Genomic DNA, 15,271 nt, shown 5'->3' on the forward strand with positions numbered 1-15,271 from the left:
GATGGCCCCTAAAATCCCACCTCTTTATGACCCCCTCTCTTCCACCACTCATAATGACAATTTGGCACCTGTTCCATTCAGAAAAGCACACTATAGACTTTATTTTCCCCAGGGCTTCCCAACATCTGTCATGGTGTTTAGGGTTCCTGTAGGGAGAAGGATCAGTGACAGAGGTGAAGGGAAGTTAAGAACAAAAGGCTTGGATTTTACTTTAAGATGAGAGCAGGGGAATGAGCAGGAGTCTTGGAGATACCATGATACATATCATTAGCAGTGCCTCTTGTTTTCCCTCCTTTCAACTTCTCAATATAAATTGGAAAATCCTCTGAATCCATCCAAGTTTAACTTCTAACAGGGGCCAGAAACCACCTGACCCGCAATTTCTCCACAACCTGGCCGCAGAGCCCATTGTGGAACAAACAAAGCAAAGCTTCAATCCACTAAAGCGTGGGGAAAGTCAATCCGCACAAAGGTCTTCAAACTCTTCTGATGACAGTCCAAACATTGCCTCATTCCTAATTCAAAAAACTACAGGCCATTACATAAACCATATTTACTGAGTGCTTACTGTACTCAGAGAACTGTATTAAGCACTTGAGTACAACATAAGCACTTCAGAGAGTACAACATAACAATAAGCAGACATATTTCTTGCCCACAACGAGTTTACAGTCTAGAGGGGGAGACAGACATATTTCAGATACATACATGAGTGCTATGGGGCTGGGAAGGGGGATGAATAAAAGGAGAAGGTCAGAGCAATGCAGAAGGGAGAAGGGAGAAAAGGGAAAAAAGGCTTAGTCAGGGAATGCTTCTTGAAGATGTGCCTTCAGTATGGCTTGGGAGAAGGGAGAGTCAGTGTCGGATTTGAGGAAGGAGGGCTGGAGGCAGAACGTGGGTGAGAGGTCATCGGCAATATAGACAATATTAAATTACGGTAAATAGGTTGGCATTAGAGGAGCGAAGTGTGTGGGCTGAGTTGGAGAGGAAGAATAGAATACAAGAATGATTAAGGTGATTAATAACAATTAATAATTAATTAATTAATAATAATAATTAATTAAGAATGATACAAGGTGATTAAGTACTTTAAAGCTGATGGTAAGGAGTTTCTATTTGATGAGGAGGTGGATGGGCAACCACTGGAGGTTCCTGAGGAATGGGGAAACGTGGACTGAATTTTTTTGTAGAAAAATGATCCACGCAGCTGAGCAAAGTATGGACTGCAGTGGGGAGAGACAGGAAGTAGGGAGGTCAGTAAGGAAGCTGATACAGTAATCAAGGTGGGACAGGATAAGTGCTTGGATTAACCTGGTAGCAGTTTGGATGGACAGAGAGGACAGATCTTAGTGATGTTGTTGGAAGTTGAACCAATAGGACTTACTGATAGAATGAATATGTGGGTTGAATGAGAGAGAAGAGTCAAGGATAATGCCAACGATAAGGGCTTGTGAGACAGGAAATCCGATAGTGGTGCTGTCTATAGCAATGGGAAAGTCAGAAAAAGGACAAAGATTGGTTGGGAAGATGAGGAGTTCTGTTTCGAACAAGTTAAGTTTAAGTGACGGGAGGGCATCCAAGTAGACATGTCTTGAAGGAGGAAGGAAATGCGAGACTGCAGAGAGGGAGACAGATCAGGGCTGGTAGATGTAGATTCGCATATCATCCACACAGAGGTGGTCGTTGAAACCATGGGAGCAAATGAGTTCTCCAAGGGAATTGGTATAGCAGGAGACCCAGAAATGAACCTTGAAGGTCCCCCACAGTGAGGGGGCGGGAGGCAGAGGAGGAACCTGCAAAAGAGACTGAGTAGCCAAAGAGACAGGAGGAGAACCAGGAGGGATACTGTCAGTGAAACTGAGGTTGGATGATGTTTCCAGAAGCAGGTGGGGCCAATGCTGCCAATTCAATTTTACTTACAGGGAAATTTGAACCTCTTTGCTGTTGGGCCTAGATTTAATGAGAAGCAGCATGGAGTAGTGGATAGAGCACGGGCCTGGGAGTCAGGAGATTATGGGTTCTAATCCTGACTCCACCTCTTGTCTGTTGTGTGACCTTGAGCAAGTAGCTTCACTTTTCTGGGCCTCAGTTACCCCATCTGTAAAATGGGGATTAGACTGTGAGCCCCACATAAAACAGGGACTGCGTCCAACCCAGTTTTCTTGTATCCATCCCAGCACTTAGTACCGGGCCCAACACATAGTAAGCACTTAAATAACATTATTATTATTATTATTATTATGAATAAGAGTGCCCTAATTATTGTCATAGATGCAATTTTTTACTCAATCATCTGCTGGGAATCAGGGTGGTTTAGCAGATAGAGCGCAGGCATCGAAGCCAGAATGACCTGAGTTCTAATCCCAGCTCCACCACATTTGCTGTGGACCTTGGGCAAATCATTTAACTTCTCTGTGACTCAATTACATCATCTTTAAAATGGGGATTAAAAGTGTGAGTCCTATGTGGGTCAGGGACTGTGTCCAACCTGATTAACTAGTACCTACCCCGGCATTTAGAGCATGCTTGGCACAGAGTACTGTTATAATTATTAATTACAGCAATTTGCGCAGTTGGGAATGGGAGGAGAAAACCACCAGACAGGGTATAAGCCTGAGAGGTACGAACCAAGCCCACCAAGAGGCACCCAGTAGGGAGTCAAGGCTACTTGGGTTCTGCTTGGGAAAAGATGGGAGCTCATTATGCTGGGGAAGGAAGGAGGGAAGGAAGGAAGGAAAAAAGGAAGAAAGGAAAGAAGGAGAGGGGAGGGAGGAATGGGAGGAAAAGAGAAGGGAGGAGAGGGATAGGGGAAGAAAGGAAATGATAATGAGGATGATAATAACGGCATTTAAGCACTTACTATGTACCAAGCACTGTTCTAAGCGCTGGGACAGATACAAGGTAATCAGGTTGGACAGTCCCTGTCCCACAGGAGGCTCACATTCATAATCCCCATTACACAGACGAGGGAACTGAGGCCCATAGAAGCGAAGAGACTTACCCAAGGTCACCCAGCAGACAAGTGGCGGAGCAGAGATTAGAACCCATGACCTCTAATTCCCAAGCATGTACTCTTGCCACTGGGGGCCAGGCCATTTGTGAGGAGGGCAGAGCAGGGAAGGTGAAGGGAAGTCGGTTGGTGTCCGACCCCACTGGTCCCCAGGCCCTTTGGGGTGCCGGGCCTGGCTCTCCTTTGGGACTCGCGGAGCGGAGGTTATTCATTCATTCAATTGCATTTATTGAGCGCTTACTGTGTGCAGAGCACTGTACTAATCAGGAGCAGTGACCCAGGCAGGCCTAATAATAATAATAGTGGTACTAGTTAAGTGCTTACTATGTGCCAAGCACTGTTCTAAGCACTGGGGTAGATACAAGGTCAGCAGGTTGTCCCACAAGGGGCTTACTGCGCTTAAAACAGTGCTTCACACATAGTAAGCGCTTAGCGAAGCAGAGTGGCTCAGTGGAAAGAGCACTGACTTGGGAGTCAGAGGTCATGGGTTCAAATCCCGGCTCCACCAATTGTCAACTGTGTGACTTTGGGGAAAGTCACTTAACTTCTCTGTGCCTCAGTTTACCTCATCTGTAAAATGGGGATGAAGACTGTGAGCCCCCTGAGGGTTAACCTGATCACCTTGTAACCTCCCCAGACGAGTTTGACACCTGTGTACATGTTTTGTTTTGTCGTCTGTCTCCCTCTTCTAGACTGGGAGCCCGTCGTTGAGTAGGGACCGTCTCTATATGTTGCCGACTTGTACTTCCCAAGCACTTTGTACAGTGCTCTTCACACAGTAAGCACTCATTAAATATGACTGAATGAACGAACAGTGCTTTGCATATAGTAAGCGCTTAAAATATACCATCTTTTTTTTTAACAAATCCCATCATTGTTATTATTAATCCCCATTTTACAGAGGAGGTAACTGAGCCACAGAAAAGCAAAGCGACGTGTTCAGACAAGTGGGTGCTGCTTGGAGAAGCAGCGTGGCTCAGTGGAAAGGGCACGGATTTTGGAGTCAGAGGTCATGAGTTCAAATCCCGGCTCCGGCACTTGTCAGCTGTGTGACTCTGGGCAAGTCACTTAACTTCTCTGGGCCTCAGTTACCTCATCTGTAAAATGGGGATGAAGACTGTGAGCCCCCCCACCCCCGTGGGACAACTTGATCACCTTGTAACCTCCCCAGCGCTTAGAACAGTGCTTTGCACATAGTAAGCGCTTAATAAATGCCATTATTATTATTATAATAATTATTAAAATGGGGATGAAGACTGTGAGCCCCCCCGTGGGACAACTTGATCACCTTGTATCTCCCCAGCACTTAGAACAGTGCTTTGCACATAGTAAGCACTTAATAAATGCCATCATTATTATTATTATTAAGTGGCGGGGATTGGAAGCAGCGTGGCTCAGTGGAAAGAGCACAGGCTTTGGAGTCAGTGGTCAGGGGTTCAAATCCCGGCTCTGCCAACTGTCAGCTGTGTGACTTTGGGCAAGTCACTTAACTTCTCTGGGCCTCAGTTACCTCATCTGTAAAATGGGGATTGACTGTGAGCCCCCACGTGGGACAATCTGATCACCTTGTAACCTCCCCAGCGCTTAGAACAGTGCTTTGCACATAGTAAGCGCTTAATAAATGCCATCATTATTATCATTACAACCCATGACCTGACTCCCCAGGCCGGGCGTGGAACAATCCAATCACCTTACATCTCCCCGCAGCGCTTAGCATATAGTAAGCACTTAGCAAAACCAACAGTGCTCTGCACATAGTAAGTGCCTAACAAATACCATAATTATTATCATTTATCATTGGAGGCGGGGGGGGGGGGGGGGGGGGGGGGGAGGCCGCTGGGTCAAGCCCGCCCCATTCATTCAATCAAAAGTATTTAGAGAAGCAGCGTGGCTCAGTGGAAAGAGCATGGACTTTGTAGTCAGAGGTCATGGGTTCGAATCCCGACTCCACCACATGTTTGCTGTGTGACCTTGGGCAAGTCACTTAACTTTTCAGAGCCTCAGTTACCTCATCTGTAAAATGGGGATGATAATAATAATAATAATGGTATTTGTTAAGCGCTTACTATGTACTTCTAGACTGTGAGCCCACTGTTGGGTAGGGACCATCTCTATATGTTGCCAACTTGTACTTCCCAAGCGCTTAGTACAGTGCTCTGTGCACAGTAAGCGCTCAATAAATACGATTGAAGGAATGAATGAATGTGCAAAGCACTGTTCTAAGCGCTCGGGAGGGTACAAGGTGATCAGGTTGTCCCACAGAGGGCTCACAGTTTTAATCCCCATTTTACAGATGAGGTAACTGAGGCGCAGAGAAGTGACAGCTGACAGAGCCGGGATTTGAACCCATGACCTCTGACTCCAAAGCCCGTGCTCTTTCCACTGAGCCATGCAGTGTGAGCCCCACGCGGGACAACCTGATCACCTTGTATCCCCCCCAGCGCTTAGAACAGTGCTTTGCACAGAGTAAGCGTTTAACAAACGTCATTATTGGAGAAGCAGCGTGGCTCAGTGGAAAGAGCCCGGGTTTTGGAGTCAGAGGTCATGGGTTCAAATCCTGGTGGGTTCAAATCCCGGCTCCAATTGTCTGCTGTGTGACTTTGGGCAAGTCAATCAATCAATCAATCGTATTTATTGAGCGCCTACTGTGTGCAGAGCACTGTACTAAGCGCTTGGGAAGTACAAGTTGGCAACGTATAGAGACGGTCCCTACCCAACAGTGGGCTCACACTTCTCTGGGCCTCAGTTACCTCACCTGGAAAACTCATTCATTCATTCAACCGTATTTATTGAGCGCCTACTGTGTGCAAAGCACTGGACTAAGCACTTGGGAAGTACAAGTTGGCAACACGTAGAGACGGTCCCTACCCCACAGTGGGCTCACACTTCTCTGGGCCTCAGTTACCTCATCTGGAAAACGGGGATTAAAACTGTGAGCCTGTGAGCCCACTGTTGGGTAGGGACTGTCTCTCTATGTTGCCAACTTGGACTTCCCAAGCGCTTTAGTACAGTGCTCTGCACACAGCAAGCGGTCAATAAATACGATTGATTGATAGATTGTGAGCCCCCCCGTAGGCCAACCTGATCACCTTCCCTGCCCCACAGCACCTGTATATATGTATATATGTTTGTACATATTTATTACTCTATTTATTTTACTTGTCCATATCTATTCTATTTATTTTATTTTGTTAGTATGTTTGGTTTTGTTGTCTGTCTCCCCCTTTTAGACTGCGAGCCCACTGTTGGGTAGGGACTGTCTCTCTATGTTGCCAACTTGGACTTCCCAAGCGCTTAGTCCAGTGCTCTGCACACAGTAAGCGCTCAAAAAATACGACTGATTGATAGATTGTGAGCCCCCCGTAGGACAACCTGATCACCTTCCCTTCCCCACAGCACCTGTATATATGTATATATGTTTGTACATATTTATTACTCTATTTATTTTACTTGTCCATATCTATTCTATTTATTTTATATTGTTAGTTGGTTTGGTTTTGTTCTCTGTCTCCCCCTTTTAGACTGTGAGCCCACTGTTGGTTAGGGACTGACTCTCTATGTTGCCAACTTGGACTTCCCAAGCGCTCAGTACAGTGCTCTGCACACAGTAAGCGCTCAATGAATACAATTGATTGATAGATTGTGAGCCCCTCCGTAGGACAACCTGATCACCTTCCCTTCCCCACAGCACCTGTATATATGTATATATGTTTGTACATATTTATTACTCTATTTATTTTATATTGTTAGTATGTTTGGTTTTGTTCTCTGTCTCCCCCTTTTAGACTGTGAGCCCACTGTTGGGTAGGGACTGTCTCTCTATGTTGCCAACTTGGACTTCCCAAGCGCTTAGTCCAGTGCTCTGCGCACAGTAAGCGCTCAAAAAATACGACTGATTGATAGATTGTGAGCCCCCCCGTAGGCCAACCTGATCACCTTCCCTTCCCCACAGCACCTGTATATATGTTTGTACATATTTATTACTCTATTTATTTTACTTGTCCATATCTATTCTATTTATTTTATATTGTTAGTTGGTTTGGTTTTGTTCTCTGTCTCCCCCTTTTAGACTGCGAGCCCACTGTTGGGTAGGGACTGTCTCTCTATGTTGCCAACTTGGACTTCCCAAGCGCTTAGTCCATTGCTCTGCACACAGTAAGCGCTCAATAAATACGATTGAATGAATGAACTTGTACTTCCCAAGCGCTTAGTCCAGTGCTCTGCGCACAGTAAGCGCTCAAAAAATACGACTGATTGATAGATTGTGAGCCCCCCCCGTAGGACAACCTGATCACCTTCCCTTCCCCACAGCACCTGTATATATGTTTGTACATATTTATTACTCTATTTATTTTACTTGTCCATATCTATTCTATTTATTTTATATTGTTAGTTGGTTTGGTTTTGTTCTCTGTCTCCCCCTTTTAGACTGTGAGCCCACTGTTGGGTAGGGACTGTCTATGTTGCCAACTTGTTCTCCCCAAGCGCTTAGTACAGTGCTCTGCACACAGTTAAGCGCTCAATAAGTACGATTGATGATGATCACCTTGTAACCTCCCCAGCGCTTAGAACAGTGCTTGGCACATAGTAAGCACTTAAGAAATGCCATTATTATTATTATTATTATTATTATTATTATTATTATTATTTATTGAGCGCTTACTGCACCTCGGCCCTCGTCCCCGGACTCACCGCCCGCCGGAGCCGCTGGGGAGCCGCCACACGGAACATGACGATGATGACGATGACGACGATAATGGCGGCCGTCGTCGTCACCTCAGCCCCGCCGCGCCCCCTCTGCCCCCGGCCCCAACCCGCGCTCACGCGCCCCCTCCTCCCTCCACCTCGAACTCTCGCGAGAACCAGGAGCGAGAACGGGAGCGGAGCGCGCGAGCTCCGAAATCCTCCCCGCCCCATTGGTCGGCCGCGCGGCCAATCCGGAGGTGACCGGAGCCGGGCGGATTTGGCGGACCCCGGGAGTAGGGCAAAGGTCACGGGGGCCTGGGAACCTCATTCATTCAGTCGTATTTATTGAGCGCCACAACAAAACAAAACATATTAACAAAATAAAATGAATAGAATATGTATTCATTCACTCATTCAATCGTATTTATTGAGCGCTTACTGTGTGCAGAGCACTGGACTAAGCGCTTGGGAAGTCCAAGTTGGCAACATATAGAGACAGTCCCTACCCAACAGTGGGCTCACAGTCTAGAAGTGGGAGGCAGACAACAAAACAAAACATATTAACAAAATAAAATGAATAGAATATGTATTCATTCACTCATTCAATTGTATTTATTGAGCGCTTACTGTGTGCGGAGCACTGGACTAAGCACTTGAGAAGTACAAGTTGGCAACATCGAGAGACGGCCCCTACCCAACAGCGGGCTCACAGTCTAGAAGGGGGAGGCAGACAACAAAACAAAACATATTGACAAAATAAAATGAATAGAAAATGTATTCATTCACTCATTCAATCGTATTTATTGAGCGCTTACTGTGTGCGGAGCACTGGACTAAGCGCTTGAGAAGTACAAGTTGGCAACATCGAGAGACGGCCCCTACCCAACAGCGGGCTCACAGTCTAGAAGGGGGAGGCAGACAACAAAACAAAACATATTGACAAAATAAAATGAATAGAATATGTATTCATTCACTCATTCAATCGTATTTATTGAGCGCTTACTGTGTGCGGAGCACTGGACTAAGCGCTTGGGAAGTCCAAGTTGGCAACATATAGAGACGGTCCCTACCCAACGGCGGGCTCACAGTCTAGAAGGGGGAGGCAGACGACAAAACAAAACATATTAACAAAATAAAATGAATAGAATATGTATTCATTCACTCATTCTATTGTAGTTATTGAGCGCTTACTGTGTGCAGAGCACTGGACTAAGCGCTTGGGAAGTCCAAGTTGGCAACATATAGAGACGGTCCCTACCCAACGGCGGGCTCACAGTCTAGAAGGGGGAGGCAGACGACAAAACAAAACATATTAACAAAATAAAATGAATAGAATATGTATTCATTCACTCATTCAATCGTATTTATTGAGCGCTTACTGTGTGCGGAGCACTGGACTAAGCGCTTGGGAAGTCCAAGTTGGCAACATATAGAGACGGTCCCTACCCAACGGCGGGCTCACAGTCTAGAAGGGGGAGGCAGACGACAAAACAAAACATATTAACAAAATAAAATGAATAGAATATGTATTCATTCACTCATTCTATTGTAGTTATTGAGCGCTTACTGTGTGCAGAGCACTGGCCTAAGCACTTGGGAAGTACAAGTTGGCAACATCTAGAGACGGCCCCTACCCAACGGCGGGCTCACAGTCTAGAAGCGGGAGGCAGACAACAAAACATATTAACAAAATAAAATGAATAGAATATGTATTCATTCACTCATTCAATCGTATTTATTGAGCGCTTACGGTGTGCAGAGCACTGGACTAAGCGCTTGGGAAGTACAAGTTCATTCATTCATTCATTCATTCAATCGTATTTATTGAGCGCTTACTGTGTGCGGAGCACTGGACTAAGCGCTTGGGAAGTACAAGTTGGCAATATCTAGAGACGGCCCCTACCCAACAGCGAGCTCACAGTCTAGAAGGGGGAGACAGACAACAAAACAAAACATATTAACAAAATAAAATAAATAGAATATGTATTCATTCACTCATTCAATCATATTTATTGAGCGCTTACGGTGTGCAGAGCACTGGACTAAGTGCTTGGGAAGTACAAGTTCATTCATTCATTCAATCGTATTTATTGAGCGCTTACTGTGTGCAGAGCACTGGACAAAGCGCTTGGGAAGTACAAGCTGGCAACATCTAGAGACTGTCCCTACCCAACAGAGGGCTCACAGTCTAGGAGGGGGAGACAGACAACAAAACAAAACATACTAACAAAATAAAATAAATAGAATATGTATTCATTCACTCATTCAATCGTATTTATTGAGCGCGTACTGTGTGCACAGCACTGTACTAAGCACTTGGGAAGTACAAGTTGGCAACATCTATAAAATGGGGACTGTGAGCTCTATGTGAGACAGGGACTGTGTCCAACCTGATTAACCTGTATCTTCCCCAGCACTTAGAACAGTAACACATAGTAAATTCAATCATTCATTCAATCGTATTTATTGAGCACTTACTGTGTGCACAGCACTGTACTAAGTGCTTGGGAAGTACAGGTTGGCAACAAAGAAAGACGGTCCCTACCCAACAACGGGCTCACAGTCTAGAAGGGGGAGACATAAGACAACAAAACAAAACAAGTAGACAGGTGTCAAAGTCATCAGAACAAATAGAATTAAAGCTAGGTGCGCATCATTAACAAAATAAATAGAATAATAAATATGTACAAGTAAAACAGAGTAATAAATCTGTACAAATATATATACAAGTGCTGTGGGGAGGGGAAGAAGGTAGGGCGGGGGATGGAGAGGAGGAGAGGAAAAAGAGGGCTCAGTCTGGGAAGGCCTCTTGGAGGAGGTGAGCTCTCAGTAGGGCTTTGAAGGGAGGAAGAGAGCTAGCTTGGCAGATGTGTGTGGAGGGAGGGCATTCCAGGCCAGGGGAAGGACATGGGCCGGTGGTCGACGGCGGGTAACAGATACCATCATTATTTTAGAGGGAAGGAGAACAGGTATTTAATCTCAATTTTACTAGTGAGGAAACAGGCACAGAAGAGTTGAGTGCCTTGCTCAAGGTCACACAGCAGGAAAATTGCAAAGGTGGAAGAGCCATGCTTTCAGACCCTCCTTCTTGCCCAAACTAATCCCTAAAATGCTAGTGCAACAAATAAGCCTCCCCAACCTAAATGACTGTACTCAAATACTGCTGGGAAAGTACTAGCTAGCTCTACCCTACCACCTCTTCCCCTGCCTCCCACCTAGTCCTCCCACCTCTTATCTCCACTTCCAAGCGTCAGCAGCCACATGAAACATGTTCGATACCCTGTCGACTCTCCCAGGTGCCCCCCTGGCTTCCAAGTGTAGTTCAGGGTGATGAGTGTAACTTCAAGAGCTGAACTGGATTGGGGCCTCAGTCACCTAGACCTCTCTCCCGTCTCTGAGCAAATAATATCTGGCCTCCTGCTTAAGATGCCAAGCTGTCATCCTCTCAGGGCGGGAGCCAGACTCAGAATGTTTTTCAGGGATGGACATTGTCTTCAGGACTCCTTCCCACTCTTAGCTGGACCAAACCCTTGGAAAGGCCTATCTTTTTGGATCGCATCTTGTCCCGTCCCTGGCCAAGAGAATGAGGGAGTTTTAGGAAAAAGACCCTGGGAGGCAATCAATCAATAGCATTTACTGAGCACTTACTCTGTGCAGAGCATATGTACTAACCACTTGGGAGAGTACAAGTACAAGAGTACAAGAGAAGCAGCGTGGCTCAGTGGAAAGAGCACGGGCTTTGGAGTCAGAGGTCATGGGTTCAGATCCCGACTCCGCCAATTGTCAGCTGTGTGACTTTGGGCAAGTCACCTAACTTCTCTGTGCCTCAGTTACCTCATCTGGAAAATGCAGGCTAAGACCATGAGCCCCATGTGGGACTACCAGATTACCTTGCATCAACCCCAATGCTTAGAACAGTGCTTGGCACATAGTAAGCACTTAACAAATACCACCATTATTATTACTATTACAACAGAATTAGCAGACCCTTTTCCTGACCGAAACGAGCATACCGCCTAGAGGCAGAAACAAACTTTGATATAAGAACATACAGTGAGTGCCCAGTGAATGCAAGAGGTGTTAAATTGTAACCGAGTTGCACGATCCTGCACGTTCCTAGTACAGAGGGAGGAGGAAGCAGAAAGATAAGATGGGGAGAAGAGATCAGGTTTGGAGAAGTACCTCTACGGATGACCTAATGCTTTCAGGCCATAACAGCAAGGTCAGATCCAGACACACTCCACCCTGCCGCTAATACTATTCTTGGAAGGTGCTTCTTCCAGATACAAGTGAGTAATATTATTTTAACAAGGAATTATAAGGCACTTTACCATTAGGTCATCGCTAGGGCACCTCCCCACTGAAGAACACTAGTCCCAGAGATCTGTTCAGACCACAGCAGACCAGAGATTCTGAAGGCACGGCCTAGCCCCAGAAAAGTAACCATTTCACGGTTCCTGGATATGGTCAGCCAGGTCCATTTTTTCAAAGCCTTAACATCTGGCTTCATGTATTTGGAAGAAACTCTAAAATAGTCAGGTGCACCTGGTCCTCTGCCGATACCAAGAGACAAACATCACTTAAGGCCACCTCTGCCTAGCCTCTGCCCTGAAAGTCCAACTCTTCCCAGAAGCTTTCACCAGCTACCCCGGGGGTAGGCAATAATTTGGGCTAGTGGGCCCCTTAACATGCTGAAAGTGGTTGAGGATCCCACTCATTAAATATTAGGAATTCACGGCGTCTATCAATAAAGTTGTTTTGATATTTATTATATTAAATAACACTTTTCATGTAATTTTTTCCCAAATTACACTTTCAACATGCTGGTAAACTTGATTTATGTATTCTCATGTGCAATGATGATATTATATGTTTATCTTTGTGGACATGGTGGCAGCCAGATAGAATTCATTCATTCATTCATTCAATCATATTTATTGAGCACTTACTGTGTGCAGAGCACTGTACTAAGTGCTTGGGAAGTACAAGTTGGCAACATATAGAGACGGTCCCTACCCAACAACGGGCTCACAGTCTAGAAGGGGGAGACAGACAACAAAACAAAATGTACTAACAAAATAAAATAAATAGAATAGTAAATATGTACAAGTAAAATACATAGAGTAATAAATATGTACAAACATATATACAGGTGCTGTGGGGAGGGGAAGGAGGTAGGGCGGGGGGATGGGGAGGAGGAGAGGAAAAAGGGAGCTCAGTCTGGGAAGGCCTCCTGGAGGAGGTGAGCTCTCAGTAGGGCTTTGAAGGGAGGAAGAGAGCTAGCTTGGCAGATGTGTGGAGGGAGGGCGTTACAGGCCAGGGGGAGGACATGGGCCGGGGGTCGACAGTAGGACAGGCGAGAACGAGGCACAGTGAGGAGGTTAGCAGCAGAGGAGCGGAGGGTGCGGGCTGGGAGGCAGGTCAGATGCATCTTTCTTCTTACCCTATTCCTGCCGACTATATTTTGGCCCATACTGTATTAATCAACCCAATCAATCAATTAATCAATCAATAGTATGTATTGAGTGTTTACTGTGAACAGAGAGTACTGTACTAAGCACTTGGAAGGGTACAATACAACAGGGTTGGTAGACATGTTCCCAGTTTGATCCATTCTTCCCCTCTCATTTTGTTAAGTACTGTATCTGTTTGAACATATTTATATTGACACTGAATTTATCAGTCTCATATATCTTATTAACTTATAAGCCCTAGGGGACAGGCTGTGCCTGTTCTTCAAGGTTCCTTCCACCGAAGTGCTTAGTACAGTGCTATTCACCTTGAGGGTGCTTAATAAAGATTTGACAGAGAATGAGCTCGTCTCTGGTAATGCCTACTAACAACTTCATTTCTTTCTGTGACTACAATTCACCCAGTTTGGCGGGGTTACAATTCAGCATTGGAGGAAGTTTCAGAGTTTGGGGAAGGCAATAGGGTAGGCAGTAGACAGTCGATATTGGCCATCTTCATTGACATAAGGTGATCAATCAGTCAATCACATTTATTGAGTGCATACTGTGTGCAGAGCATCGATGTCCAAATAGAGGTAGGACAGTCACAATTTTCAGGATTCCATTTTACTTTTCAGGATTCCACTCCATTGCCTGAAAAGCACAGGACAGAAGCCCTTAGGATCCTGCTTTTGCCCAGAATGGTGAAAGAATCCCCATAGCTGTCGTGGCAGTGACACACCATCAGAGAAACAGAGGAGTGATGAAGAGACTGCTTAGCATCCTTTTCCTCATGGTCAACAGCAGCAGCCTTCACTGTTGCTGCTGCCATTGTTTATTCCTGGGAATTTTCACCCTCTCCCTGTTCTAAGCTTCTCCTGAACGGCTCTCCTCTCCCGTCCTTTACATGTTCTTTCCCTTTTCTCCCCAACATTACAGCTTTTCAAAATGTTTCTCAATTTCCTTGAAGCTCCCACGCGTTTCCCAAAATCCCATGCCAAGTCCAACCTCCCCATCCCCTGGTCTCCCCTTCTACTCCCATCTTGGAACCCTGCATTTTTTTAACCTTGTTTCATAGTTAGGCCAGTCCCTTCCCCGACTTTTTTTAAAATGGTATTTGTTGAGCATTTACTATGTGCCAGCCACTGTTCTAAGCCCTGGGGTAGATACAAGGTAATCAAAAGTGAAGTGATTTGCCCAAAGTCACACAGCAGACAAACGGCGGAGCCACAATTAGAACCCTGTTCCTTCTGACTCCCAGGCTCGTTCTCTATCCACTAGGCCATGCTGCTTCCCTTCAGAATATGTTATTAATATATTATTAACAATAATAATAATAATAAAATTAAACCCTTACCCATGATGGCATGGCTCAGCCAGCAGATGTGAGACTAGAAATCCAGGCCTCTGGATTCCAAGAGTTGGGCTCTTTCCACAGGATGGGCAGCAGGCCCGCAAAGAAAACTACACAACAAGGAAAAGACAATCATAGTTTAGTTAATCATTGCTCAAATTAACTCAAGATCTTTCAATGTATCTTTCAAATAAAGATCATTCTGACTGGATCAACTTCCTGTGTTCCCTTCATAAATTTCTTAGTCAATTCGAACCAGAAAAGGATTTCTAGTAAATTTTATTTCTGAATTTAGATTAAAACCTTCGTGGCCCTTTAGAAAGCCAAAACTTTTATTCAATTTGGCTTGAGGAGGAAAACCTTTGGTTGCACAAAGGAAGTAGGTTTAGTGTTTTAGGAGTTTATAATGTGTAATCAGATCGGGATCGAATCAACACAATTCACCTTTGCTCCAACAGATCCAGGGGTTCTGTAGATAATCAGTACAAAGGCAAAGAAGAATAAAACAATACTTAAACTAGGCTACTGAAAGTGCATATTTAGAAGTCAGAGTAAAAATTAGTTGTTACTATGAAAATGAATTGTTATCATAATCAAAGAGACAATTACTTATAGTATTTGCCATGCACTTACTATGTGCCAAGCACTGTACTAAGCCCTGGGGTAGATACAAAATAATCAGATTGGACACAGGTCCTGTTCCACATGGGGCTCACAGTCTCATTCCCCATTTTGAAGTTGAGGTAACTGAGGCACAGAGAAGTGAAGTGA

General features: G+C 45.1%; 1 protein-coding gene across 3 annotated transcripts in view; it reads right to left on the reverse strand.

Moving 5' to 3' along the window:
- ETFA (electron transfer flavoprotein subunit alpha) overlaps nt 1-14,530 on the reverse strand; it is a 65,218-nt gene extending 50,688 nt beyond the window's left edge. Inside the window, exon 1 of one of the 3 annotated variants that reach the window (XM_038767542.1) lies at nt 14,504-14,530. In XM_038767542.1, coding sequence (XP_038623470.1) covers nt 14,504-14,515 — 12 coding nt within the window. In that variant the 5' untranslated portion in view covers nt 14,516-14,530. Of the gene's footprint in view, nt 1-7,678; nt 7,782-14,503 lie in introns of those variants that run through there. The other 2 variants (XM_038767541.1, XM_038767540.1) reach the window with 2 other exon arrangements.
- Nucleotides 14,531-15,271: the final 741 nt, after the last annotated feature.

The sequence above is a fragment of the Tachyglossus aculeatus genome, chromosome 26 (genome assembly GCF_015852505.1).
Source record: "Tachyglossus aculeatus isolate mTacAcu1 chromosome 26, mTacAcu1.pri, whole genome shotgun sequence".
NCBI lineage: Eukaryota > Metazoa > Chordata > Mammalia > Monotremata > Tachyglossidae > Tachyglossus > Tachyglossus aculeatus.